The 26,361-nt window shown below is 61.7% G+C and overlaps 1 protein-coding gene across 25 annotated transcripts in view; it reads left to right on the forward strand.

The window, feature by feature from the left end:
- The window catches only part of ACOX3 (acyl-CoA oxidase 3, pristanoyl), a 39,876-nt gene extending 17,212 nt beyond the window's left edge, over window positions 1-22,664 (forward strand). For 6 of the 25 annotated variants that reach the window (XR_014812072.1, XR_014812071.1, XM_084971364.1 and 3 more), the window contains exons 10-18: window positions 677-799; window positions 2,594-2,714; window positions 4,633-4,755; window positions 4,983-5,096; window positions 9,375-9,490; window positions 15,578-15,752; window positions 16,678-16,745; window positions 19,087-19,173; window positions 21,637-22,664. Coding sequence is in view for 12 of the 25 variants with exons in the window: in XM_084971364.1 (XP_084827490.1) it covers window positions 677-799; window positions 2,594-2,714; window positions 4,633-4,755; window positions 4,983-5,096; window positions 9,375-9,490; window positions 15,578-15,752; window positions 16,678-16,745; window positions 19,087-19,173; window positions 21,637-21,753 (1,044 nt within the window). In the remaining 13 variants the exon portion in view is untranslated. Of the gene's footprint in view, window positions 1-676; window positions 800-2,593; window positions 2,715-4,632; window positions 4,756-4,982; window positions 5,097-9,374; window positions 9,615-11,396; window positions 12,241-15,577; window positions 15,753-16,677; window positions 16,856-17,343; window positions 19,174-21,564 lie in introns of those variants that run through there. The other 19 variants (XM_021100952.2, XM_084971368.1, XM_084971370.1 and 16 more) reach the window with 12 other exon arrangements.
- The last annotated feature ends 3,697 nt before the right edge of the window (window positions 22,665-26,361 follow it).

Here is a 26,361-nt window from a genome sequence, read left to right on the forward strand (position 1 = left end):
GGCAGAGGCAGCGGCTAAGCCGGCCCGGGCCTTGACGCGTGAGCGGAGACGTCGAGGCGACGGTCTCAGCGACGGTCTCGGGAAACTGGAACAGAGTCCGAGTCTTTTCTCTCATCACTTCTTTCACTATGAGCCTGTTTTGACACCAAATAAGAGAAGTCCAGTCATGCCTGGGGTGGCCCTAGGCGCCCTCCACACGCACTCTGTGACTTCCCGGGGCGTCCGCCCGCCGGGTGTGGCTCAGTGGTTAAGAGAGGCCCCCCTCCTCCCGCCGAGCCACGTGCTGGGGCTCCTGACCCCTGGTGCCACCCGTCTGTGCTGTGTGTCTTGGGCAAGGCACTGAACCTCTCTGTGCTCTCATTTGTAAGTCGGGGTTGCTGATGCTGCCTCCTGGTGGGCGCGTGAGAAGCCGGTGGCGCGCCGTGCCTGCATCCCGTGGAGGCTGGGTGCTCTCAGGCCGCCGCCTCCATCCGCGGGTGGAGGAGAGCACTCCCTCCGGCCTCCTCGAGCCTCCTCTGGCTCAGGGGCGGTGGCTCCCCTCCTCGTGGGCTCACGGGGTCCGCGTCGACGTGGGGGCGGTGGGCGGTGGGTGCCCTGCTCCCTCGCCTTCACAGCCACCCCGGAGGCAGGCGGGCCCAGGGGACTCCGGCGCTCAGGTGGGTCGTGTCGGTTTCAGCAATGGCGCCTGCTCCCGTACCTGGCCGCCACCTGGGCCCTGGACCACTTTTCCAGATGCCTCTTCCTGGCTCTGCGGGAGCTGCAGCTAGGCTTTCTGAAGAACGACCAGAGCGCCAGGCAGGTGAGAACCCGGCTTCCCTCTGTAGCAGCAGAGGCGGCGGCGTTGAAGTTTCTGGGGCCAAACAGCACAGATGCAGCCATTCCTTCAAATCAGCCTCAGTGCCTCCTGGGTTTACGGGGAGGGGACCCTGTGAGACCTCTTTCCTGGGCTGTGGCCCGCACGTGTCAGGCCTGTGTCCATGTCCCTGCTTCTCAGGGATGTGCTGACATGGCTCCTGCCTCCTGTCTGTGAGTTCAGCTGCTGTTCTCCTCTTGAGAACATGATGGGTTTGCAAAATCCCCATTACCGGCCCCGCAGTCAATTTCATGGTTCTGATCCTTGCGTAAACAGCCCTCCAAAGGTCTGAATCCCACTGAGTGGATCTGAGCTGACAGGCAAGGCTTTGTGCCAGAAACGAGCGTGCAAATCCACTGAGGTCAGCCCCTGTGCTCAAAGGAGTCCCGTGCTCCTTGCTGTGTGCACAGTTCATGCACTGATTTTCCACCTCACGCAGCCCCCCGGGCAGGAGTGAAATGTGAATCATAAACTACGTTTGAAAGCTCATGAGAAATGCTGCAGAGTTCGGGGCCCTACGCCCCGAAAAACCTGTCTCAAATTAGCACGTTTCGGAATATTTAGCAGCTACAGCTAGGAGTTGAGGTAGTGGGTGAGGCAGGAAGGCCAGCAGGGTGTGCTGCCGAGCAGCCAGACCGCCTGTGAGGACCGTTTTTTTCCTTGGAAATGCAGCCTTAGGCATGTTTTTTGCCCCAAATGTGAGTCATTGAAACTTCGGCCAGCTGACAATGGAATTGTCCTGTTAGTCATGTTTTGAAATGGAATAAAGCCCCATTCGTTCTGAAACTCAGTGGTTTAACCCAGGCCCAGGTTAAAAAGGAGCTGTTACTTGGAGTTCCCTGGTGGCCCAGAAGTTAAGGACTTGGCATTCTCACTGCTCTGGTGCGGTTTGATCCCTGGCTCAGGAACTTCCGTGTGCCGTGGGTGTGGCCACAAAAACAAAGCAGCCTTTACTGGAGGTTGCAAACGCTGGAAAAATGCATCCCCTTATTTAGCAGATGTGTGGGTCTCTTTCTTGTTTTTGTTGTTTTTATTAAATACCGAGTGGAATCTAAAGAACGTGCCGCAGAGGTGTGAAGGCAGGGGATGTTTCTTTGGCATCTTACCACCGCTGATCGGAGCAGGTACAGCGTGTCACTTGGGTCCAGGCTGTGAATTTGGTGTAAACTGGGTCCTAGGCATCCTTCTGTGGTCAGCCTTCGCCCCGGGGGTCGACCCGCTGAGCAGCGCTGTGGCCCCTTCTTTTCATCACTGTGAGATTGTGTGGGGGCGCCTCCGCCACAGGGTGTCCAGCTGAGGTGGATACTGGGTTTTAAGCTAAAATTGGGTTTTTTTTCTTTCTTTCCTTCTTTCTTTCTTACTTTTCCTCCTTCCTCCCTTCTTTCTTCTTTTTTTTTTTTTTTTTGCACACCTGTAGCACATGGAGGTTCCCAGGCCAGGGGTCAAATCGGAACTGCCGCTGCCGGCCTACACCACAGCCCCAGCAACGCAGGATCCAAGCCCCATCTGTGACCTACACCACAGCTTGTGGCAACGCTGGATCCTTGACCCACTGAATGAGGCCAGGGATGGAACCCGCTGAGCCACGACGGGACCTCTCTGGGTTTCTCGTTTGCTGTCACCAGGTGCCTTGGAGCAGGTGGACAGGGACATAAGCCTGGGTGCTGGGCTTGAACTGAGCCCTGACCTCTGCTGCTGGAGCCTCTTTTCACCTCTTCCTCTTGGCTTCCCTCTCCCAAGGCCGAGCTAGGACGAGAGGTCCACGCCTTGTCGTCGGCGGGCAAGCCCCTGGCCTCGTGGACTGCCCAGCGGGGAATTCAGGAGTGTCGGGAGGCGTGCGGAGGACATGGCTATCTGGCCGGTAGGTTTTGGAGACGTGGGCTGGTTTTCTGTCCTTGCCCCTAGCCTGCGGCTCACGACCAGGGGTCAGCAGGCCACAGCCCGCAGGCCTCTCGGGTGCGCACTTCCTGTGGCTGTGTTCCCTCTGCGCCTGCAGAGCTGACCGGTCTGAGCAGAGCCTAGACCATTCACTGCCCAGCCCTTTCCAGAGCAAGTGTGCCAGCCCCTGCCCGGGCTCTGTGATGCCTGGTGTTCCTTGTTGCCATCCGGGGTTCCCGAGGCAGCACGGAGACGCCGTGGGGAGGGGCCCCTGAGAACCGGCGTGGAAAGGACTCTTCTGCTCGTTTGAATTGCAACTTTTTGGTTAATGACTTGGCAGTGTTGGCCCCAAGTTTTGTTCTGGTGAAAGATCCTGAAACTCAGAAGAGAAAGTTCCTTTTTCTTGGCCTTGGCAGCTGTGTGGTTGCGAGGGTGGGTGACCGATGGCCCGGGACCGAATCCTGGCTTTGCCGGTCACTCGGTGGGTGGCCGCGGGCAAGGTCCCTCCCCTTCTCTCTGATGGGGACCGAGGCGGGGAGCGTGGCACGGCTTTCGCAGCAAGCGAAGTGACACACGTGAGGGGCTCAGCACCGCTGTTGTTACGGCGGCCTCGTCCTGGTCGTCATACCGTGTGCAGTTACCAGCCAACCTCCCGTGGGCCAGTCGCCGGTAACCGACTGCCGAAGTCCGGTTACTCAAAGCCACGTGTTCCGAACCCCGGAGCCGGCGGGGACCTCAGGCGCAGTCGATTCCTCGGCAGCCTGTGGGGCTCTCGTGGAGTCGGAGCGTTTCCGGGGTGCGTTCAGCGAGGAGGGTCCCAGGTGCCCCTCGGCTCCTCCACGTCCCGCCCCTGCCCGCCTTCCTGCCGCGTGGGGAACCAGGGGGCTGCCGAAGTTCCTCCCGCATGTGCGGCGTCCTCTGTGCGGTGCTCTTTGCAGTTTTCGTCTGTTGTGGCCGCTCATAGAGACGCTCCGCATGGTTTAGAACGAGGCCCCTGAGTCCTGCGGCCGTGCCGACGGCAGGGGTGGCTGAAGCCAGTGTCATCACACACACTAAGGCCGAGCCCAGGCCAGCGAGGCCAGACTCAGCGGGGATGCACATACGGCGTCGAATAGCCGTCGCAGGGTGCTCCTTAGGCCTTGGTGTTGAGGGGTCTCGCTGCGGCTCGGGGCCGCGAGTCAGGGGAAGACGATCAGGGTGTCATAGGTGACCGCAAGCCTCAGGTCTGCTGCAGACCCTCTCGGGCTGTTCACAGCGGCATGGAGGGTGCAGAGTGAGGGGTCCTGCCCTTTCCCTGCTGGCTTCTCCCAGCTCGGCCTCCCTTCGGGAGCCCCTCTGCCTCGGCGGACAGAGACCCGGGTGGTGCGGCCTGGGAGGCATAGCTTAGAAAACCTGCAGGGGATTTGGGTTGCTTCACCGGTAGGAAGGACACGATGAGCATTGTCTTGAGATATTGGACATGGCTTGTGTAGGAAGAAGGGCTCCTTGGGGGGTAAAAGGAAGAGACCCCGCCCCACCCCTGGCAGTCAGCTCTCCTGAAGCCGTCACGTCTGTCAGTGACCCCCCAGGAGGGAGCTTTTCCAGGTGACCTGTGACGCTCATGGTAGCCGTGGGGCCACTGAGGGCAGTGAATGCCTCTTGAGCATCCGCTGCTCCCCAGGCGGTGCTGGGCCTTCGCGGGGAGCTGCCCGCTTCCCTTTCTGGCCAGGTGGCCCCAGTGTACCCTTTCAGGGCCGGCTGGATGCAGAGGGCCCGCTGGCTGTGGGGAGCTGGGACCTGGAGCAGGGTGGGATGTGCCTTGTCCGGTCCACGCGGGCCTGGGACCTCGGAGTCCTGGACAGCGAGGCAGGGAGCGTCCCATCCAGGCCCTCCGTGACGAGGACCCCGTGGCCTCCCTGCAGCGAACCGTCTGGGCGACCTCAGGGACGACAACGACCCCAACTGCACGTACGAAGGTGACAACAACCTCCTGCTGCAGCAGACCAGCAACTACCTGCTCAGCCTGTGGGAGCGCCGCAGCCAAGGTGGGGCTCCCACGCGCTCCGGCGCCCTTGCGGCCCAGCAGGGGAGCAGGTCCCGGGCCCCTTGAGTTAGTGCTTCTGTTGGGACGGAGCGTGTGCAGGAGGGGCCCGTGTGATCAAAGGGGGCTGGACCAGCTTCCCCAGGGATGGGTGAGGCGTGTGGGGTCCTTCCTCCGGACACGCCCTGGGGTGGGGGCCCTGGCTCTCCCCAGTCACGGCTGTGCTCCTAGGTGGCGGCCGCATTGAGAGCCCGCTTGAGACTGTGGACTTTCTGGACGCCTGTCCTGACATCCTTGGCCAGAGGTTCGAAGGTTGCAGCCCTGAGGACTTCCTGGACTCCTCGGGTGAGTACAGCCCCCACCCCACTGTCTCCAGGGCTGCCCTCTGCCCAGCAGGCACCCTGGAGGCACCTGTGGCCTTGTTCCCACTTTCATTCGATGGTTCACCCGTGGACCGTCACCAGGTGTCCGCACCGAGTCAGTCAGGTGTTGACCCCAAAGATGAAGTGAAGGGATCCCACTTGGCGGCCCCCTGCCCCCCCCAGGGCTAGAGGGGGAGGCCTCTGGGTCCCGCTCTGCCTCACCAGGTGGTCTCAGCTCCCACCCACCCACCCGCGGCTCGGCGTGCCCCATTCCCGATCCACGCTGTTGGCTGTCTCTGGGCCTTTGCGTGTGTCAGGCTTTCTATCCTGGTCACCCCCCGCCCCTCGCCTCTTGTCCCCCCTGACCAGCAGCCCCCCCGGGCTGTCTTCAGCCCCCATATCTGGACCCAGGCCCATTACAAAGCTCACCATTGTCCATTAACAGCGCGGACGCTTCCGTAGTGAGAGGTCGGAGAGAGCAGGGTTGGTAACTGCCCCCCCCCCCCAGTGTTTGACATCTCCTGAAGGCTGCACCTTCCCCGCAACAGGGGCCCGATCGGTTTTTTGGTCAAATCCCGTATCAAAAACAGCAGCTTTACTCCACTGCAGAAGCCTCGCTGCGTCGTCACCACCGCCTCTGTCAGTGCTCAGTGAGCACGTCCCTCTGCCGCCCTGAGCTCCTGCCACCAAGCACCTCAGGGCCTCCCCTCTGGCCCAAGGTGATCGCCCTGGGCTCCTGCCCCGGCAGGCGGACAGGAGCTGGGCCTCTGGCCGGTCACCCAAGGAGCTGGAAAGGCGGCCCACCTGCCAGTCATCAAGGGCACTAGGTCTGGCGCTGGCCACCCCCAGCTGTGGGCGTAGAGCAGGTCCCCACCCCCTGCACCCTGGGAGTGACAGCCCGCCTCTGCAGGCCCACGAGGACGCGGGAGGGCGGGCGCCTACGCACTCAGCATGGTGGGGGCCCCACGGGGGCTCGGGGACCGTCCTTGCCATGTCGAAACTGTGTCATGGCTGCAGTTTTCATCACAGGAGTGGCTGTTAGCACGGAGCCTCTGGCCTGGAGGAGGGCAGTGGCCTTGCTAGCAGGAGACCCCAGGGCACGTCCCCCGGGGGCCTCAGGGTCCTCGGGTGAAGGAGCCACCCTCCCTTGGAGGGCAGGTGGCATCATGGTGTCAGCGGGCACCAGGCGGGCACTGCCTTGCCAGCCCCGGGAGAGGAGGCCGAGGCCACCCAGTCTGCCCCCATCCACATCAGTGGCCAGAGCAGCCGTCGAACCCGGGCTGGGCTGACTTTCCAGCCATCGCTCCACCTCCGTCTGCATCATTGGCCAGTAATGGCTTCGTTTCCGTCACCCCTCTTGGTTAGCATGTTAGACGTGACAGCCGTCTTTATCTCCCTTTTTAAAGAGCTGGGAGGGCAGGCCTCTCCCTCGGTCACAGCGCTCCCCCCGGGCTGTACAGTGACCTCATCGCTCTAGCGGCCTTCCCCCCAGCCCACCGCCCGGTGTCCCGTCGGAAGGCACACAGGCTGCCTGCGGGCCTCTGGATGTGTCCCTGCACCGGCTAGTGTCCCTGTCCGTCCCTGGAGCCCTGAGAGCACAGGCCGTGAGCTTGTGGACCAGGAGCAGGAAGGGCGCCAGGGCAGCGCCGTCTGTTTCCCCGCGACTGCTCTCACTGTCGCGGGTTCCAACAAAGCGAACCCATTTTCTGGAGGAGAGAGGCAAGTAGAGTTCATTTGGCAGGAGGAGCTTGGCATCGGGCACGGGTGTTGCTCTGCAAGGGGAGGGGGCGGCCCGCACGGGGCCGAGGCCGGCCTCTCATCTCCAGGGCCTTTGACCGTCAAGTGCTCCCTCTCGGGTCCACTGTGTGTCCGCTGGGCCTTAGGGAGACATTACACAAGTGGCACATGCCCCTCGGCCTCCGCGGGACCGGAGAGCCTGTTGAGCGTGGCCTGGCGGGAAGGTCGGGTTTTTCCTTCAGGGATTAACGTGTTTGTGGGGCGGGGGCGGGGGCGGGGGGGCTCTGTCGGTTCCTCTGATTTATGGGCTGAGGGTGCTGTGCGCGAGGACGGTTTAACAAGTGGCCCTGAGTGTTGAGGTGTGTTGTCACTGGACAACATAAGGCCCCGTTCTTTCTCCGTTGGCCCATTTGCAAAAATATTATATAACTTCAGTTCAGCGTGTTCGCTGCTCTGGCAGCCGTGTGTCTACGTGGGCGGCGGGGGGGGGGGGGGGCGGGTGTCGCGTAGTCTCACGTGCTCAGAGGGGTGCGAGGTGCAGTCCTTATGCCACCCACGGGCTAAGGGCTCAGGCTCTGGTGTCAGCTGTGTGACCTCGGGCCCGATGCTTAACCTCTCTGAGCCTATTTCCCTGTTAGGTACAGGGAGGGTGGCGGTTCCTCTTGTGGTGGGCTCTCTCGAGGGTGGGGAACGGGCCGCTGTGAGCTGGGGTCAGTGCTCTGCGCTCTCCTGGCACGGTGGGTGCAGAGCTAGTTCTGCAGGGCGGGTGTAGCTTTCCCAGGAAGCGGCTTGCAAGGTGGGTCTTGGAGGTTCAGAGCCGCGCCTTTGGGGAGCAGTGAGCCATGCAGGAGCCCCTGGTGGGAGAGGGGTGGGTGTGGTTGGGGAGCGGGTGGGGCCCGGTGGCCAGGCCTTGCCTGGTGGGGCACCCCTGGGTCAGAGCCCCTCTCGGGCAGATGCGCCCAGGTGCAGACGCAGAGCAGGGCGGCTCGGAAGGCCCGGGCAGAGGTGGCACCGGAGGGGGTGGGCAGGGGCCAGGGAGGCAGTTGGAAGATGGACGGGACGGCTCAAGTGGCACAGCAGATGGCGGGCCAGGCAGGAGTGACCCTAGGGGTGGGAGCTGGTGACACTGGGCCGGTGTCCCACGTCGAGTTGAAGGCCTGGTGGGAGTGTTGGAAGCTCTGGGGCTGAGGGCCTGCACAGGTCTGCGGACATGGGCGGGACTGAGCTTAGTGACAGTGGCTGTGGGCGCCTCCTAGGTGGGGAGCACCGGCCAGTGAGGCAGGCGGCATTCTTGGCCATCGAGGGGTGTAGGGGCTGTTGGAGGTGCGGGGTCCAAGGAGACCCTGTGGGGTAGCACCTCACGAGCCACTCGTGACCCAGGAGCCGGGAGGGACGTGTGGCCAAAGCTGAAGCAGGGTGTGTCCTGGGCCCTTAGCCCCGGAGCACCGGCTCACTTCCACGGGGGGCGGGGGGGAGATCGCCTGCCTGGGCAGCATTTGGGAACAGCCTGGACGGACTGTGGCTGATGTGTCAGGGGACAGCAGGGCCTCTGGCTCAGGTTGGAATCAGCTCTAGCTTAGCCTCAGCGACCTCCTTGGGTTTCGCTGCTGCATAAACAGACAGCGGAAAGTCTGAGTCCCTGCGGCGCCCGCCCTTTCCCATCATTGGTGACGGCCTGTCCGGCGGGAAGAGTTTAGCCGCAAAGACCCTGGGACACGTGGGCGTCAGCGCGGGTCCGCCTGGGCTTTCAGGGATGTCCCAAAGGCCGCTCTCAGAGCTCGGGCGTGCGCCCCGGGCCCCTGGTGTGTCTGTGTCCTGGGGCCCAGACTGGGCTCAAGACAGCAGGAGTCTGTCCTCTCAAGACCTGGACGGACGCCCGCTGTCCAGGTGTGGGCGGGGCTGCTCCCTCGGAGGCTCCGGGGACGGCCCTTCCTTGTCCCTGCAGCTCCTGGCGGTCTCGCACATCCCCGGGCTTGTGGCCACGTCCCTGCCTTCACAGGGCCTCCCCCCTGTGTGCACGCCTTCTCTTCTGTGTCATTGGATTCGGGGCCATCGGGATCCAGGACGTCCTCGTGGACGCGTCATGCCGTCTGCAAAGACCCTTTGCCCAAGGAAGGGCACGTCTGTGGGTGGGAGGGCTAGGAAGAGGCGGGCCGAGGCCTTGGGAGAGCTGGGGTGGCGTCCGTGGCCGGCCAGCCCCCCCCCCCCCCCCAGGAAGAGTCATCCTGACACGAGCGCAAATCCTCGTCTCACCTGGACGCGCAGCTCTGGCAAAAAGCGGCTCCAAGACCCCGCGGGCGCCACGGCTGGCAGGACTGCGTGGCACTCGGGCTGGCCTCCCAGCAGAGCCAGGAAAGGCCTTCACGCGTGCCCATCCCGCCGTGGGGCCGTGGGCGGCTCTTGGCCCCGGGCCTCCGTCCCCGGGTCTGTGGCTGGACCGGCTCACGCCCGCGCACGAGGACTGAGCCCTCGACGAGGGCTCCCGGCCCCACGGTGACTTTTCTCTCTGTGTTTTGTTTTGAAGTCCCCCTGGCGGCGTACAAGTGGCTGGTTTGTTACCTGCTCCGGGAGAGTTACCAAAAGTTCAGTCAGGAGAAACAGTCGGGAAGCAGCGACTTCGAAGCGAGAAACAACTCTCAGGTATGGTCAGCTGTATTTCTATGTATTTATTTATTGGGTCTTTTTGCCTTTTCTAGGGCCGCTTCTGCAACATATGGAGGTTCCCAGGCTAGGGGTCCCATGCAAGCTGTAGTCGCTGGCCTACGCCAGAGCCACAGCAACGCCAGATCCAAGGCACGCGTGCAACCTATACCACAGCTCACGGCAACGCTGGATCCTTAACCCACTGAGCAAGGCCAGGGATGGAACCCACAACCTCATGGTTCCTAGTCGGATTCGTTAACCACTGAGCCACGACGGGACCTCCATGGTAGCTTTAAAGGGTTGCTTCTTCAGTGATGTGCTCCTAACTCTGGCGCTGTGGTGTCCTTGGTGAGCCACACGTCCTGGGGACAGCGGGCCTGGTCCTCAGCCCTGAGACCTGGGGCCTGGCCTGGCCTCTCTGCACCTAGGTTTGCTGTGGGGATGGTGGTGCCCCCTTGCCGGGCATGGACGAGGTTGTGGGCATCATGTCTAAGGGCCCGACAGTATCTGCCCTTGGCCAGAGCTGTGGTTGTTGAACTTGAGACACAGTTGTTGGAGCCTGAGGCACGTGGTGGGGTGGGGTCATGGGGTGGGATCAGCAGCGGGTCCCTCCCCACCAGCAGAGCACCAGCTCGTGGGCCCCATGAGGTCAGCGCTCTGCATTTGGTTTCTCAAAGTCATCGTCACCCTCCCCAAAGAGCTTTGGGGGGGTTGGTCCGAGGGTGGCTCTGGTTCTCTCGTGTCCAGAGTCCCACCATGAAAACAGTGGCTCCCAACACCTTGTCATGTGGCATCTGGCTCTGCTGTGGCCTGTGGGCCCTGTGCGTCTGCAGTGATGCGTGTTGTTTGGGAAAAATGTAGCCCAAGAAGCTTCTAGAACCAGTGCCATCCCTTCTCCTGGGCTTTGCTTCCAAGGCTCCATGTCTCGCTGGGTGATGGAGCCTCCCCTGGGGCCAAGTCTACCTGTTGCCTCTGAAGGCCCCGCCCCCTGGGCTGCGAGGGGCAGCTTCCCACTCACTGGGCACAGCCAGAGCAGAGCAGACGTCCAGGGACCTGTGGGCACGCGTGTCCCAGAGAGGGACAGGAGCGCACAGGATGGGCTTGATTGGAAAGGGCCCAGCCAAGGGCCAAGAATCCGCGATCAAAACTGTGCCTCGAAAGAAGTGCATTCAGCAGACGGCGAGGTTGGTGAAACCCCATTTCAGTCCGGGACCGAGGGGGGAGGCGTGGACACCATCCTTCCAGGTGGGCGGGCCCGTGGCGGGCTCGGTCCCTCGGACACTGATGGCTGCGACTCAGCTTGTCCCACGTCCGGCCTTTCTCTGCACGTCTGGTCGATGCCCTCGAAATGGAAGTGGAGTTGCCCCGCGTGATAACCCAAGACCCCGAAATCCAAACACAACACTGAGGTTAGTCAAGGCAGCCATCAGATCAGAAGAGAGGCCAACAAAAGAGGAAGGAAAGAAAGAAGACCAACCCAAACGAATCCAAACAAGTAGCAGGTTTGCAGTAAGAACGTACATGGCGATAATTACCTTAAATGTAAGAGGAGTAAATGCTTCAGCCGAAAGACAGACAAAACCGAGACCCACGTGTGTGCCGTCTTCGGGAGACCCGCTTCAGACTCGGGACACGTTAGACTGAAAGTGAGAGAATGGCGGAGATATTCCATGGGAATGGATCACAGGAAAGCGGGAGTAGCAACGCTCATATCAGACAAAACAGTCTTTAAAGACCGGGAGTTCCCGCTGCAGCTCAGCGGAAACAGACCCAACTAGTATCCATGAGGATATGGGTTTGATCCCTGGCCTTGCTCAGTGGGTTAAGGATCCAGCGTTTCTGTGAGCTGTGGTGTAGGTCTCAAACGCGGCTCAGATCCTGCGTTGCTGTGGCTCTGGCGTAGGTTGGCAGGTGCAGCTCCAATGCAACACCTAGCTGGGAACGTCCATGTGCTGCAGGTGCATCCCTAAAAAGCAAAGCAAAGCAAAATAAAAGAAGATTAAAGATAAAATAAAAATACTGTCAGGAGACAGCTTCCAGCCTGGGGCAGCACGAAACATCCCCGATGGTGGGAAGGTGTCCCCAGCTGAGGACCAGCCTGGCCCGGAAACCTGCCACCAGCCCCAGGGGGCAGCCAGAGCAGTCACGGACCGTGAACCAGGGCTGGGGATGTGCAGGTCACAGGCCAGTCCCCTGGACAGGCCCCCGTGCGCTGTCAGTGGAGGGTGGGACGTGATCTGCCCTGCGGGGGAGCCTCCTGGCAGTTGTGTGAAAATGTACAAGCTCCCCGGGTGACTCAGCGGGCACTGGGTCAGCGTCGTCGTCTCCTGCTCCCGACGGCTGCCGCTACTGTTGGTTACCTGCAGCCAGACCCCCACGGCAGGATCCTTGAAAAAAAATTAGATGCATTTATTGCACTTTCTGGCTGTGGGACAGCCTCACGTGCTCCAGGCGAGAAACCACGAAGCAGCGGGCGGCGGGACAGCCTCCGGAAGCGTCTGCGCCTGGAGCAGCCACACACCCGGCTCTGTACACGAGGTGTTTCACGCCATCGTCTGGGAGGGACCGAGAAACTCCCCGGGTCGCCGGCTGGACTCTGCCGGGACCAGCATTGAACCCAGGCCTGCGGAGCCCAGAGCCCAGCCCTGCCCACGCTGCCTGGCTTGGCCGAGGGGTCTGGTTTTTCCCTGAAGACTTCGTTCCTTGTTAAAATGCAAACCTTCTCAGAAGTTCACACGCACCAGAAATCAGTGCCAGGCTCTGAATTCCTTTCCTGGGGTTGGAGGTTTACTGGGGGTGGGATTCATGTGACGGGGAGCCTGGCCTGGGGACCGTGCAGGGACAGGGGCCGCACCCTCCGGGCCCACACGTCAGACCGCCGGCCTGGCTTCGAGGAGTCCTGTCTCCGGAGCGTTTCATGATGACCAAGTGGCCGAGACATCAACCGTGGAGAAGCTTGTGCCGTGGGTAGGACCACAGCTGAGTGTGTCCCTCCCGGGGCCCCAGAGTGGACACCGTGCAGGACGCCTGGTGGGCAGTGGCCCATATCTTTCACCACCTTTTATTTTTATTTTTAAATTTTTTTTAGGGCCACACCCATGGCACATGGAGGTTTCCAGGCTAGGAGTCAAATTGGAGCCACAGCTCCTGGCCCACACCACAGCCACGACAACATGGGATCCTTAACCCACCGAGCGAGGCCAGGAAACAAACCCGCATCCTCATGGATACTAGTTGGGTTTGTTTCCGCTGCGCCACAACGGGCCCGCCGTGTGGGTCCGATCTTTGACAGCAAGGACGGGCTGTCCGGGAGGAGGCAAGGGTGAGTACCGTGCGTGAGGATTTGGGGGAATTAGGGGGCAGGGGACCTGGAGCAAGGCCCTCACCCCCACAGACCTTTGGCCACAGGATTCTTGGGCCTTTCCACACATTGTGGGGTGCTCAGCAGCCCCTAGCCTCCACCCCTCAGATGCCCCTCCCCCGGTGTGACAACCCCAGCTGTCTCCTGACAGTTGGGGGGGCAGAGTGCTCCTCTGGAGAACCCCAGGGTTAGTGGAGCCTCCTCTCTGCTGTGGGGAGCTGATGGGAGGCCCACCACTGCCCGGGGCTCCTGGAACCTTGACCCTGCCACGTCTCCCCTCAGCCGTCCTTCCCGCCTGCCTGTGGCCTGGTGTGGCTGTCACCCTGGGTCCACCTGATTCTCCAGGCCCAGACACACTGGCCTCACACCGTGTTCTCCATGGCTGTTATTTCAGATTCTCAGACAGCAGGTTGGGTGGCTTGACCAGGGTCAGGAGAACTGTCCGCCCATTCCCCCCCCCCTTGCCTCTTTTTGGTCTTTTTAGGGCCGTGCCTGTGGCACATGGAGGTTTCCAGGCTAGGGGTCAAACCGGAGCTGTAGCCATCAGCCTATGCCACAGCCACAGCAACGTGGGATCCGAGCCACATCTGTGACCTACACCACAGCTCATGGAAACACAGGATCCTTAACCCTCTGAGCGAGGCCAGGGACCGAACCTGCGTCCTCATGGATCCTAGTCGGGTTCCTTACCACTGAGCCATGACGGGACCTCCATCGTCCACCCATCCTGTGGCACCCAGTCAGATGCAGATGAGCTGAGCCAGCCGCTGCCTCAGGCGCCCAGGAAGGAGGCCGTGTCCACAGGCGTCTGCGGGTCTCACCTGCGTCTCCCAGAACACCTGGCAGCTTTGCGTGTGTCCAGTTTAACTGGGATGAGCAGGAGCTGCGCAGCCACCTCCATCTTGGGGCGGCTCCTTGAGCCCCGGGCGGGCACAGGACACGGGCCACTCTGTGCGATGCACCTCACAGCATTGCTAGGAAGCAGGTACCGCCCCACTCCCACTTCGCAGACCAGGAAGCTCAGCTTGGCAGAAGTGCTTCCCCCACTCGCATGCTGGGAAAAGCCCGGTGGGCTTGGAAGCCGGCCCCCTGACTCTGAGGGCCAGGCCTGAGCTGCTGGTCAGTGGTTCAGAGCTCAGCTGACTGCAGGTGCGTGTCGTGATGGCGCTGTCCCAGGCGGGGCTGCCTTGCCAGGTCTGCACCAGCTAATGCCGTAGCCGAAACGGATGTGCGCTGCTTTCCTGGAAAAAGGAGATGAAGGCAGTGTGATTTAATCCTGAAAAGTCCCTGTGGTTAAAAAGGAGAGAGTAGGAGTATGGAGAGTGTGGTGTCAGTTCCGAGCCTGCAGCGCCTGAGCACATCTGGGGGTGTCGCCAGGGTTCGCCGTGATGGCGTGCTGCTGTTGAGTAGGTCGGGGCGCACACCAGGGCCAGCCTGTCTGGGGTGTGACTTATCGGCTGTGTGACTTGTTTTATCCCTGGGGTCCAGGGATCAAAGCGACGCATTGAGGGCTCTCAGCTTAGAGCCTGGCCCGGGGGTGCTCCCTCCTGCCTTCCTCCTCCCATGACCCCCCTGTCCCCGGCTCTCACCCTCCAAAGCCAAGGGCACACACACCACTGTGTGTGTGAGAGGGAGGGGGCGAGGCCGCTCTGAGGGCCCCAGGCAGGACCTTGCGCAGGGACACAGGACAGGTGCCCTGGTGGCATCAGAAGCCCAGCAGCGTCTGGGATTGGACCCGCCAGACTGGCACAAGGCTGGGAGGCAGCCTGCCCCCTGGCTTTTCTCCTGAGGCCGCAGGGTCTCTGGCAGGCCCTCCGAGAGCCTAGGCCTCAGAGGGCCCGAGTTTGCTCTGGAAGTCCAGCGCAGGCCTTGCCATCAGACGCACCCCCTGGGTGGGGGGCCTCCCTGCCTCCCCCGGGGCGCCCGCCGGCCCTGCTCTCCGGATTCTGGCTGGTGTTTTGGGGCAGAGTCATGGGGCCCTGGATGGGGCTTCTCCCTCCCCGGCCCCGACACCACCGTCCTGGGTTATTTTTTAGTTTCAAAGGCCACACATTTTCATGGCAACAGATCAGCCCTGCATATGTAACTGTTCTAATGAGAAACTGGCAAAGCGGAAAATCAGAGGCAGGGAAAGAAAAGCTGACAAGCACAGCGACTGGCTGCAGGCGTTTTGGATGTTGGTTAACAAAGAAAAAATCGGGACCAAAGATCCGTGACGGCTTCCTGCTCCCACAGACGGAGCCAGCATCCGGGCGCGCGCGAGGCCTCCGCCGGGAGCGGCCTCACTTCTTGGTGCCCGCTCAGCCCTTCCCTCTGGTTTCCGGGTGCGCAGTGAGCCGGGGAGAACCGCTGCTTTGCTAGAAACGTGGGGAGCGGGGCGTCCCTTTCAGGGTCACGGGAGCCGTCCCAAGCGCCTGTTCGGGGCCGGGGTGCAGAATAAAACTGACCTTGTGCCTACTCACCCCCTGGGGCGCCAGCCGCTCTGTCTGTGCCCTTGCTGCCGGGCCACCTCGCGCGTCCAGACGGGTCGGAGCCGAGCCTGGTGGCTGGGCCCTGCGGTCCCGCGTGGCTGCGGCCAGGGCGTGTTCTCCTGCAGGCCGTCCCCTGTGCTTCCTCGGGTGCTGTCCCTGCCTCGCTTGGAGTCCCTGGCCCGCAGGCCTGGGTGCGTCTGGATGCCTGTGTCCCCGAGGGGCGCCGTGACGGTCCCCTGTGCTCTGTTGAAGGTGTACTACTGCCGCTCCCTGGCCCTGGCGTACCTGGAGCTCACGGTCGTGCGCATGTTCCACCAGTTCACGCACCAGCCCCACGTGCCGCCCCCGCTGCAGCCGGTGCTCCGGCGGCTCAGCGCCCTCTACGCCCTGTGGTCCCTGAACCAGCACACGGCCCTGCTCTACCGCGGTGAGCCCCCGGCCCTTTCCCCGGGAGGCTCTGCTCTTCCCGGCTTGGCGCCCCTTCTGGCCCGGCTGCTGAGCCGAGTGAGCCTCGGGCCGTCGAACCCGGGTCCTCTGAGCAGCGTCAGGAGGGCGCCCAGAGGGCTGAGCCCAGGCTGCGGGGGCGCCCCCCTAGCAGTGCCCAGATAGGGGGCCCCCGGGGGAGGGCTTCCTGGAGGAGGTGATGAGTAGGCCGATTCCTGGAAGATGGGTGGGAAGAGGGTAGGCCTTGGTGTCTCAGTCTTTATTTAATGAACCTTTGTTTAACTTATTAGCCCCCAAGAAGCCTTTTTAGACAGTTTCTTCCTGCCCCCATGACGTGTTCCCACGCCAGCTCTTCTGTGTATCTGTCCACTTCCGGTGTGTGTATCTGGCTTGTGTGGGGGAGTTGTTTCCCTTCCCCTTTGCCGAGAACCCACGTGTAGCCCTGGGGCTGGTTTGCCGAGGGCTCCCGGCAGGCAGAGGAAGTAGCTCCGTGCTGCTCCCCAGCCCAGCCGCCCAGGGCCCTGCTGTCCCGGCTCCTCCTCTGGAGGGAGCCCCGCCCCCGCCCGCCCCCACCTCTGCCTAGCCACGCCCCCCGCCTCTGCCGAGCCCCGCCCCCCGCCTCTGCCGAGCCCCCCCTCACTGTGGGCGCCCCGCAGGCACCCTTCCCTACGCCTGGGCCCCGGGGCCTCTGCGTCCCTAGCTCCCAGCCCTGACCTCCCAGCCTGTGTCAGTGAACCGGCAGGAAGGGGCTGGGCAGCCAAGGGGGCTCAGTGGGGCTCCGGCAGCAGTAGCCAGACAGTTTCACACAAAATGGGCCTTTTCAGATAAGCTGTTGCAGGATGTTGCTGTTTGTGGGTGATTTGGGGGTGAGGGACCAGACCCCAGGGTCACTGACGCTCTGCTTCCAGGTGGCTACTTTTCTGGGGAGCAAGCGGGTAAAATGGTGGAGAACGCCATCCTGACCCTGTGTGCCCAGGTGAGTTGTCATCCCTCGCATCGTCTGGGATTATTCGTCTGTTCCTCCGTGTCGCCTGCGCGTTAGTGTTCCCTGGCCTTGGCTTCCTGCTCGCTCCTGGGCCCGCCACGGTGAGCGGAGACGGGAACGTGACAGGGGAATGTGCTCCTGTCAAAAATTTCAGGAAGGGTCCCTTTCGGGGACTGTCCCAGCGTCTGCACACTTTCACTCTCTGCTCCCTCAGGGCTGTGGATGATTCGAGCATTTCAAGTCAGCCTCCAACTTAGGTCCATTTCCTGGTATTTCACTTTTTTATCGCATCCTCCTCACTTGGTTACCCCAAAAAGTCGGACGGCCCAGCCCCACGCTGTGTCCTGGTGGCACCCTGCCTCCGGGACTTTCTACGGGGCTGGGCTGTCCCGTGCGGCCACCACTGGCCCCCAGGGCTGTTGGCAGTGGCATCGTGGTGGGCGACTGAGGAGGGGCTGTTGGCAGGGGCACCGTGGCGGGGTGACTGAGGAGTCTTAGTTTTCTTTACCATTAAACTGTCACACGTGTCTTGGCTGCCGTATCCGGCACTGCAGCTGAAGCTTCCCTTTTTTTCCCCCCACACCCACAGCATGCAGAAGTCCCCCGGGCCAGGGATCAAACTGCGCCGCAGCAGGGACCTGAGCTGAGGCAGTGATGCCAGATCCTTAACCCAGTGGGCCACCAGGGGACTCCTGGAGGCTTGACTTTTGATGGGAAGATGAGAGTCAGAGCCCCCAGCATTGTATCACGATGGTGACAGGCTCGTCAGTGCTCTCCCGTGCTGGGGACGATGGCTTTCTGATTGTAGCTCAGCCTCTCTGAGGGCTCCTTTCCCGAGCGCCCGTCTGTCTCCACATGGGCTCCACGTAAGGGTACCTGAGGCTGCGTTGGCGCATCGCGGCCGGGCTTACTTAAAGTGAAACCAGGGACGAAGCACCATGTGTTCCACGGTGGCCAGTTGCCTTTATGAGAAACCCAGCACTTATTTCCGTCCTTTTTTTTTTTTTTCCCCCCCACTTTTTAGGCCTGCACCTGTGGCGTGTGGAAGTTCCCAGGCTAGGGGTCAAGTCGGAGCTACAGCTGCCTATCCGATCCAAGGCACAGCCACAGCAGTGCAGGATCCGAGCCTCGTCTGCGACCTACACCACAGCTCACGGCCACCCCAGATCCTTAACCCACTGAGCAAGGCCAGGGATTGAACCCGCAAGCTCATGGATCCTAGTCAGGTTCATTCACCGCTGAGCCACGAAGGAACACCGTTTCCGTTGCTCGTAAACGCACCTCCTGCCCCCTGGATCTGGAGGCGCTGGGAGGTGACGGGCTGGGAGGACGTGTGTGGATCCAGGTCCTCGTCCTGACTCGGGGAGGCGGGGCCACCGGGTAGAGGGCTCCGACTCCTCTCCTGGCCCAGCTGTTCCCTGCACCTTGTTCTGGGGGCGTCAGTGCCGTCTCGGAGGAGGTGAGCATGCGATGGCCCCTCAGTGGCCCACGAGGCCAGGCTGTTTCCTGTGGCCCCTCCCAGTAAACACTGGCCAACGCCTGGTCTCGTTTTGCTCTGCTGCCGTTTCCACCTAAGGGGGGGCAGGCACGGCCCTTCCCACACCCCCCAACCAGGACCGCCGCCGCCTGGAGGAACAGCCTCCGAACCCCGGCGCTGGGCACCCTTCCTCTGTTCTTGTGGGTTTGTGACTCTGCTCCCCGATGGCTTTCACCTACGTGGTTCCAGTCGCCCCTGTGCCATGGTTCTGGTCACTACAGCCATGGCGTCTCACAATTATTTTAAGAAAAAACATTTTTTTTTTTTTTTTTTGCATTTCAAGAAAATTCTTGGGAGTCTCCTCATAAATTCCATTTGTCATATTGAAGAATAGTTTGTATAATGGAAACGAAAGAGCCATAAAACTCCTGCGAACCAAAGCGCCTTCAAATGATGGCCTTTCCAGGTGCTCCTAGGGCCTCGTCTCTCTCTCATTCCTTCTGGACGTGTTTTCCTCTAATGAAACAGCCGCTGCCCAGATAAGTCAGGGTTCAGAGATGGATTGCTCTGAAGACTGTTGCCAGCTGAGCTGCAGGGTTGTCATTTTTATGAGCAGTCCCTACCTTGTTGAAAAAAATTCAGACGTTGGAAGCCCCGAGCGGATGGCAGCATGGTGAAAAAATTCAGACAGACGCTCAGGGAATCTGGAATCCAGGCCAGTGAGAAGAGGATGCTTTGGAAACCGAGCCGCACGCCCCTGGGGTCGCCGTTGCTAGTGGGTTGGAGGCTCTGTTGCTCGGTGGTTGCCATGGAGATCCTGGGAGTTGCCACGGGTACGGTCTTGTTTTCTAACAGCTGAAAGACGACTCTGTTGCCCTGGTGGATGTGATGGCCCCCCCTGACTTCATCCTGGACTCACCGATTGGCAGAGCCAATGGCGAGGTGAGAGGCAGCCTCCTCCCGTGGCCGGTGGGGGGCACCGCGAGCCGGAGTGTGAGCTGGGGGCCTGTGCTGGGTCCCGACGGCCGGGGTGGCAGAGCCCCAGATGAGGCCCTGGCTCGGAGCCCCTTGTCTCGCCTGGGCAGCAGGGAGGAGAGGCTGGGGAAGTGGGGTGGTCGTGGGTGGGCTAGCCGGCCCCCATGCCCTCCTCCGAGAAATGGGGTGGTGTTACTGCCCTCTTGGGCTGGGCTGCCGTGGTCAGCAGGAGCCTGTGCCGACCTCAGGGCCCTGCCTGCTCTCCCGAGCCCACACTCTCCTGGGGGCCCTCTGACCTCCTCGCCGTGCTGGCTCCAGGCCCCTCCCCATCTCCCTGCATCTCCCCAACAGCCCCCACCCGGCTCCCCGATCTCTCTTGCTCGCCCCATTCCAGCAACACCCCCCCCCCCGAAGTGGCCCCCGGATCCCTTCTGGCGCCCCCAGCTGGCGAGGCCTGACCTCTGCCTGGGTGTCCACGGTCGGTCCACAGCGAGCTCCTCTGCCCGCTGGCCTCCAGTCTCACTGTCCTCCCGTCTCTCCCCGCCCCGGGGCCTTTACCCCTGCGTTCCCACTGCCCAGGGCACGGCCCGTCATTCCAGGCCATGCCGCCTCTTCAAAGGGGTCTTCTCTGGCCTCCAGCTGAAGTGCTGGCCCCGGCTGCCCCCCTGTCCTGCTCTGTGACCCTCACGGTGCTTGTTACTGAGCCCGCTTGTATCTCCATGTGACCTTCTCCACCGCGTGGAGGTGCCCGTGCTGGACGATGCCCATGGGTCTGTGCAGCGCCCCCCCCTCCCGCACCCAGGGGCTGTTGTCCCTGGGTTCCCATGGAGACATGGCTTTCAAAGTGTTGAAGTCACATACCTGAGGTTTCACAGCTGTCCTGTTCTTTCCGCTGCAAGGTCTCCGGCCGACCCAAGAGTCTGTGTAAATAGAGACTGAGCATGGGGGACACTGCAGGGGACAGGAGCATCCCTCTGTCCCCAGGGGACACTGAAAGGGGGCAGGAGTCTCCGTCTGTCCCCAGGGCACAGTGCAGGGGCAGGAGCCTCCATCTGCCCCCAGGGGACACTGTAATCAATCCAGGGGGACAGGTCCCTGGACCTCCGCCCAGCCCAGGCTGCACCTGGGGTTGGGACGGGTGTAGCAGGCACTGGGGTGGGCAGGACGGAAGAGTCCCTGTGGAATCAGAGCGGCAAGAACAGTGCATCTTTGGGGGAGGCACAGCTGGGCAGCGGGCACCGCACACCTTGGCCCATCTGCTTTGCCAGGGAGGGCCCAGTGGGGTTGCCCAGCCAGGAGGCAGCAGAGCCGTGGGTAAGATGGATTGTTTGGAAGGGGGACGGGAGAGCGTGACCTTGCACCCTGATGTGGCCTGGGCCCCAGGGACGGCACAGGATGGGGGCCGGCTGCTGCGACACTGACGGGCGCCCCGGACGCGGAGCGCAGGGAGCGTGAGCGCCGTCCCGGTGGCTCCAGAGCAGGCAGCCCTGACGCTCGGTGGGCAGGCGACCGAGGAGTAGGGAGGGCCACCCCGTCCCCTCTGAGATGGGGGCCCCGAGCCCGCGGGGAGACCAGAGCTGGCCTGAGGCCTCGCCCGACAGGGGGGTTACAGAGCCTGTGTTTGTCCCCGTTGTAAGGGCTGAGGATTGAACGAGGCGCTACTAGGGAGGAAATTCATTTTAGGTGAACTCACGAGCTCTGTAGGAGATGGAGACGAGCATTAAACGGAGCCTAGTGCTCCAAAGCGTGGGATGTGACCTGTGGAGAGAAAGCCTGTCCCTGTGTCGCCCCGGGAGCCAAGGACAGCAGAACGTGGGCGGCCCTGGGAAGTGCCCAGCACGCCTAGCAGGTGCAGGGTGGGCAGCTTCACCATCGGCCAGGTACAGAGTGGCGGCCCCTGCCTGTCCCCAGGCCTCAGGCTGGGCGGACTCTGCTGGGAGCGGGTGGGGTCAGCTGCCGGCCGCTCACCACCTCCCTCTGAGACAACGGGCGAGGCAGCGGTTCGGCAGGACAGGCAGAGGGGACAGGCTGTGCCCGGGCCTGGTGGCCCAGGAGACAAGCCATCATTCTGCTGCCTGGCCGCACTGTCACCTGCCAGGCGGCAGTCACCTGGGTGCGAGAGGACCGACCTCAGAGCAGGCGGCAACCGTAGTCTCAGAGAACCCGCCTTCCCCGAGAATTTCCAAGGAGAAGCAGAAGCGGGGTGTTTCCATCAGAAATGTCCATGGTGGGCCTTTGTGACTGCATCTGCACAATTGTTCTCACGGACCGAACAAAAGGGGTTATGTTAATTAGATTTAAATCAGCTTAAAATGTTTCCAGGAAGGTCAGGAGAGAACTTGCGTGTGTTTTTCGCAGATGCTCCCGAGGGCAGGGGCCCACTCTGCCGCGGAAGGAATCTTACGTGTGTGCTGTTGGGGTGTTTTGCAGCTCTACAAAAACCTTTGGGGCGCCGTGCTGCAGGGCAGCAAGGTGCTGGAGAGAGCCTCGTGGTGGTCTGACTTTGTTAACAAGCCCGTCGTAGGCGGTCTGAAATCCAACCTGTAGATGCACCAGCCCCGGAGGACATGGCCTCACATTCAAGCTCTGAAGGCGCCAGTGCGGGCCGGGGCCGCTGCTGCGCCTGCTGCTCCGCGTGCGCCTGGCTGATTGTCGTATCGAGCCCGAGCAGGACCGGCCCTTCCTGGCCTGGGTCCCCCCGTGTCCCACCAGGGCAGGTAAATGCCTAGCAGGCGGGGCTCATTTGCATCCATCCTGATTCTCTGGGTGAAAAGAAGTCCTGTGTGACCCCGTCTTTCTGATGGACTGGGCGCTTTTTGGTCATTAGAGCTTGGCACCTTCTATTTTCATATGCCGAATAATAAGCTGATTGCTCGGGATGCGGGGTTTCCTGGTCCGGCGGTGTTTTGCCCTCACCTGAGAAGTTTTTTAGCACAGTTCTGCTTCACTAAACCCTGAGCAGTGCCAGTCTGATTCTCTGTTCACTCTGCGTTGACTTTCTCCTGTAATTAAACCATATCATAGGGAGTTCCCGTCGTGGTGCAGTGGTTAACGAATCCGACTAGGAACCATGAGGTTGCGGGTTCGGTCCCTGCCCTTGCTCAGTGGGTTGACGATCTGGCATTGCCGTGAGCTGTGGTGTAGGTTGCAGACGCGGCTCGGATCCCGCGTTGCTGTGGCTCTGGCGTAGGCTAGAGGCTACAGCTCCGATTTGACCCCTAGCCTGGGAACCTCCATATGCCGCCGGAGTGGCCCAAGAAATAGCAAAAAAAGACAAAAAAACAAACACACAAACAAAAAAACCATATCATAACCTTACTCAAATGCACCGTAGATCCACCAAATGACCTAGCGGAAGATTTTTAAGAAAATCAGTTTTATTACTTTCTCGTGTGGAACTAGACGTTTCCATCAAGGAAATGTTTCCAATGGAAAAAATAAATTCATGATGATTTGAACGTCTGGTCCTTTAGTCCCAGCCTTGCGGTTGTGTGCCCTGTTCTTTATGTCCCTTTGTTAGGTGAGTCGGTTTGTTCCTCCGGGCAGTGAACCGCTCCATGGTGCCTGGCCCCACCGGGCGTTTGCTCCACGCTCCTCCACGCTGTGCGCCCTCCGGCCCGTGAGCTCCCTGGGGACAGAGGGGCACAGACGGGGGAGGTGGATGGCGGAGACTGACTCCTGTGTCCCAGGTCAGGACGACGCCTGGTGGATGAGCCCTCGCTCTCGGCCCCGTCTCCGTTCCCTCAGCCTCTGATCGGTCCAGGAGAGACGGGGCACCTGTCACCAGTAGCCCCCCATGCCCTGCCCCCCCTCCACCTTTTCCAAAAGAGCCCAGAGAACCTCTGAGCACATGAAAGGCTTGGTCGAATCCAACTAGTATCCACGAGGATGCAGGTTCGATCCCAGGCTTCGTTCAGTGGGTTAAGGATCCAGCGTTGCCATGAGCTGTGGTGCTCGGATCCCATGTTGCTGCAGTTGTGGTGTGGGCCGGCAGCTGCAGCTACCTCTGATTCGACCCCTAGCCTGGGAACCTCCACAGGCTGCAGGTGTGGCCCTAAGAGAAAAGACAAGACTCGGTTCTTAAAGACTGGATTGCCAACTCTGGAGTTGCAGGGGTGCTTCCTTAACTTCCCACGCCTGAATTTTCATGCCTTAGAAAAAGGGTGCAGCTCCCGGCCCCGAGGAGCACCGCCGGGGTAGCAGGGACTCTGTCCAAGGAGCTGTTCATGCTGAAGCTTTCTGCTCATGGTTCACGGACTTTCAGACCACGTGAGGTGGGCCATATTGTGCCCATTTTACAGACGGGAAAACTGACCCTGAGAGGTGGAACCACTGCCGTAGGCCAGACGGCCAGGACATGGCAGAGCTGGACCAGGCGCTCAGGCCTGACCCAGGTGGGCCGGTCCCCTCTCGTGTGGTGCGCCTTGTGGGCTTTCTGCCCCAAATCCGAGCCTCCGCCTCCCCCTGATGCCGCCCCTCTCTGTCCGGGCTCCTGCCCAGGACGGGGCCTGGCTCGGCTGAAACTCCTCCGCCCCCTGGTCCTTTGCCCAGGGTCCTGCCGGGCTGCGGCCGGGACCGACTGGGTGCAGGGACCGAGGTGCTCCTGCTTCCACGGGGCAGGGGCGCGGCGGCAGCTCCCAGGTTCATGAGCGGCCGGCGGGCTGGGCCGGTGACCCACACCCTGAGCCCCAGCGCCCGGCTCGGCCTGGCTGGCTGTGCGGGAGTCCCGCTCCCCACGGGGTGGTCTGCAAGCTCCCGGCCGCCCCGCCGCGGCCTCTGGGTGCTTTGGCCTTCGGCTCCGTGAGGCTCCATGAGAACCGGCTTCCTCCTCCTGTGACGTGGCTGTGGGCCTGTCACCCCCGTTATGTACTGTCACGGCACCAGAGGCCTCGCTCCCTCTCGGTGGCCCTGAGCTCCGAGTGGGGCCCTCGGCCTTTATCGGGGGCACGTCCCAGCCCGATTCTCTCCCCGAGGAGGCCCGCGACGCGCAGGCCATCGGCTCTGCAGGAGGAAGTGCTCACACCGTCTCGCGGAGGCCAAGGCCCAGGAAAACTGAACCCAGATGCTCCCTGGTGTCTTCGAGATGAGATGCACGAATCCGGTTTGCAGAAATCCCAGACGTCTCTTGAAACTCTTCCTCTTCGCCCCCGAGCAAGGCTTCCAGGAACTTCTTCCCGCGTCATCATCCTTAAAGGCCCTGGCCTGTGTCTCTTCTGGCAGCCGGGGGTTGGAGGCAGCTTCTAAAGGGACAGGCCTTGGAATGGGCCCGGGTCCAGGTCCCATGTGGTCCCTGCTGCAAGGACCTGGGCGTGTTTCTGAATCATCCAGAGCTGTTTCCCGCAAGGGTCCTGACAGCTCTCTGCCAGGGGCGTGGGGTGGGTTGAGCTGATGTCCCCTGCAGTCCTGGGCCCGCCGACTGGGACCCTCGGGGCTGGGCCAAGGACTCCACCCTCCTCCCAGACCCTGGGCAGTTCTGATGTGTTCAGAGTGTGCGGACCCTGGCCTCTGTTGCGGGCCTGAGTTCTGGGGAGAATGTGGGTGGGTCAGTGGCCCTGTGGACAGGGGAGGGGCCGCGATGGAGGGTGACGGGGTGTGGTCCCGCTACCTGCCTGCAGGTACCAGGGACCAGCTCTGCACTCAGCTGCCAGCCCCTCTCACCTGGACGGAGGGTCTGGCCCAGAGACCAAGGACCTGGGTAACCACAGGAAAGGCTTCACGTGGCTTCAGGCTGGCGCTTCTCTGCCAGTTGTAGGCTGCGCAGAAAGCCCACCCTTGGAGTTCTCTTGTGGCTCAGTGGGTTAAGGATCTGGCGTTGTCACTGCTGTGGCGCAGGTTGGATCCCTGGCCTGGGAACTTCATATGCCATGGGCACAGCCAAAAAAACAAAACCCAAAAACCTCTTGGTTGCGGGGCAGCCCTGGTCACGTGGTCTTTGTGTGAGGGCCCCTCAGCACCTGGCCGTCGAGGGCCAGGGATCCAGGGGCAGTTCACTCTGTCCCCAGTGCTGCCCACTGCCGCCTGCCCACGTGGTGTCCTGACTCCAGGACAGCTGTGGGTGCTGCACCCGAGCCCGGCTCCCTCCCACCTTGCTTGTCCTGTCCCTGGCCCCCCCCACCAACCAGCAGCCCCTGTGTGGACCTGTCACGGTGTTGGCAGCAGACTGGCTTCCCCCCTGGTGTCCAAGCCAGGGTGCGTGTCAGCTGCGCTGCTGAGTTCTCACTCGTTTGCCAGGAGGAATTATGGGACACCCGCCCTCTCCGCAGTGACAGCCCAATTCCCTGGGCGGCTCTGACTGGTTTGGAGCCCGTCTTCTCACTGGTCTGGAAGCTCTTTGAGGTCAGGGTCCAGGTCTGAAGCACCTGTGCGGTCCTGGCTCCCAGCTCCCAGCCACACAGGGAAGAGCTTGGCAAGGGCTGGAGGGAGGCGTGGCTGGGTGGGTGGCGATTGCTTGGGTGGGCAGAGGTGTGGGTTCAGGGCGGGCGGGTAGATGACGGATGGATGACTGATTGGACTGGTGGGTCTGTGTGTGGGTGAGCGAATGAATGAATGGATTTCGTGAAAAAAAGAATAAGGCGTTCCTGTCGTGGCTCAGCAGACATGAATCTGACTAGCATCCACGAGGTTCGATCCCTGGCCTCGCTCAGTGTGTATTAAGGATCTGGTGTTGCCATGAGCGGTGGTGTAGGTCGCAGATGCGGCTCGGATCTGGCGTTGCTGTGGCTGCGGTGTAGGTCAGCAGCTACAGCTCCCATTCGACCCCTGCAATATCATTGTAGTTAAAATTCTTTAAAAATCATCCCAAGGAAAAAAAAAAAAGCAAAAAGCCTCTGTTCCCCTCCCTCCAGGCGTCTTAAATGAACTAAGGCTTTTTCCAGAGTGACTCACTCTCCAGGCTCAGGAACGGGATTCTTTTTAACGTGTGCACGTCTACCCCCCGTGCAGAGAATTGTGTGTCACGCGACAGAACGAGGGATGAAGCCTTTGTGAACACAAACTCTGGACTGGCCAGGGACGCGGCAGGGGTCGGGCTCACGTTTGTCCCTCAGCAAGGGGGTGCTGGCCGCCGAGGGGCACCTGCAGGAGGGGGGCGCAGGAGTGGGAAGGTGGCCCCAGGGAAGGCACGTCCTCGGCCGCTTCCAGAGGGGGCTCCACAGA

This window comes from Sus scrofa, chromosome 8 (assembly GCF_054392235.1).
Source record: "Sus scrofa isolate SSC_HxYL_T2T_F1_AM1 chromosome 8, Sscrofa_HxYL_maternal_Yorkshire_Landrace_v2.0, whole genome shotgun sequence".
Lineage (NCBI taxonomy): Eukaryota > Metazoa > Chordata > Mammalia > Artiodactyla > Suidae > Sus > Sus scrofa.